The sequence below is a fragment of the Plasmopara halstedii genome (genome assembly GCF_900000015.1).
Source record: "Plasmopara halstedii genome assembly, contig: Scaffold_650, whole genome shotgun sequence".
Taxonomy (NCBI): Eukaryota; Oomycota; class Peronosporomycetes; order Peronosporales; family Peronosporaceae; genus Plasmopara; species Plasmopara halstedii.
Genome location: NW_020187567.1, coordinates 644,267 through 645,801, shown reverse-complemented (window position 1 = coordinate 645,801; position 1,535 = coordinate 644,267). Strand labels below are relative to the sequence as shown.

Sequence of the window (1,535 nt, the reverse complement as noted above, 5' to 3'; positions counted from 1 at the left end):
ATTCCAGCCCCAGCTCCACCATAGCCATAACCCGGACCGCGCAATCCAGCCCCAGCTCCACCATAGCCGTTACCTTGGCCATACATCCCAGCACCGTCTCCACCATAGCGATTACCTTGACCATACACCCCAGCACCCACTCCGCCATAGCGGTTACCTTGACCATACATCCCAGCTCCAACTCCAGCTCCATGGCCATGGCCATAGCCATAGCCCGTTGGAGCTCCGATGTAGCCGAATGTCTGAGCAGCCTCTTTTTCAGCAGATATACCAGTTGATAGAGCCACAATGGCGAGACACAGAGAAGTGATATTGGTACTTTTCATAGTAATTGATTGTTTTTTCGTAGACAGCCTTTGAACTGTGGATGTGGTTTCGAAAGAGGAAATTTAAGAATGAGCTTTCAGAATGAACGCTGTTGGATCAGCGACTGTGACCTCGAAGTAGCTTGCTCACAGGTTGACTCTCTGCCAGATTACCAAACTGGAGAAAAATGAAACATCTGGTTTGACGTTCGCCATTTGATTACCACATTCTTGAGTAGTTCAGATAGCTGGTAAACAGATAGAATGTTTGCCACACAGAACGAGTGACAAACTTTGCGTTTTTAGCTTCAACCATAGGCTTATGAATGAGAGATTTGGATCCAGCTAACGATTACTCACCAGCAGTACTGTTTACCCATTCTAAGTCAAGTATTCTTTCGGTGTGGTATCAATCCTATAATTTCGCAGGCGTCGGAGTTTATAAAATTACATGTTCTCTTTCGTACTTACAATCGAATCAACTTTTGCTCCATGATTTTCAGCCACTTATTTTTCATCTCACGGCTATAACTTTTCTTCAACAGGACGGATCAAGCTATTTCAGAATGTAAAGTTCGGAATAATCGAAGAGGAAATCGAGGTTGATATTCAACCATACGACACTACCTGCCTGTTTGTAGCTCGGCTATGCGCGAACAAAGCACAAGAGGCTGTATTGATACGGCCAGGATTCGAAGTGAGCATGCTCAATTGGAGTTTGATATAATTGCAGCGCACAATCGCAAGTGTCGGTATCACTACGAAGTAAAGTTCATCAGGTAAAAATTGTCTATCAACAATCAATGGCTATCTTGATGGTATCAGATATACGAGTGAACGAGTTTGGTGAAGTGAATCACTTCTCACCGAAAACTCCGTTAGTATAAAATTATTATTGTAAAAGTATTGCATTTGCGTGAAGTCAATTGCGAAGAAGTTCTTCAGAGTGCGATGAGACTTGCTGTATCGCCTCAGTGCTCAAAGTTTAATCAGATGTTCCAATCGAGTCTATTGGAACAAATTTGTCTGGAGTACTCGTAGTTAGCTGGATCCAAAGTTCTCAGATGTAAGCCTATGCCTGGACTGATAATGAAGGGATTGTTACTCGTTTCATGTGGCAAACATTCTATCTGTTTACCAGCTAATATGCATGTGGTAACCGAATAGCGAACATTAAATCATAACTTTTCAGTTAGGTAATATGGCAGAGTTGATCTTTGAGCTAGAAAA

The 1,535-nt window shown here is 42.7% G+C and overlaps 1 protein-coding gene across 1 annotated transcript in view; it reads right to left on the bottom strand.

Moving 5' to 3' along the window:
• The window catches only part of PHALS_12775 (uncharacterized protein), a gene marked incomplete at both ends in the record, with an annotated part of 385 nt that extends 59 nt beyond the window's left edge, over positions 1-326 (bottom strand). The window contains one exon of the mRNA XM_024728394.1: positions 85-326. Coding sequence (XP_024578875.1) covers positions 85-326 — 242 coding nt within the window. The remainder of the gene's footprint in view (positions 1-84) is intronic.
• Positions 327-1,535: the final 1,209 nt, after the last annotated feature.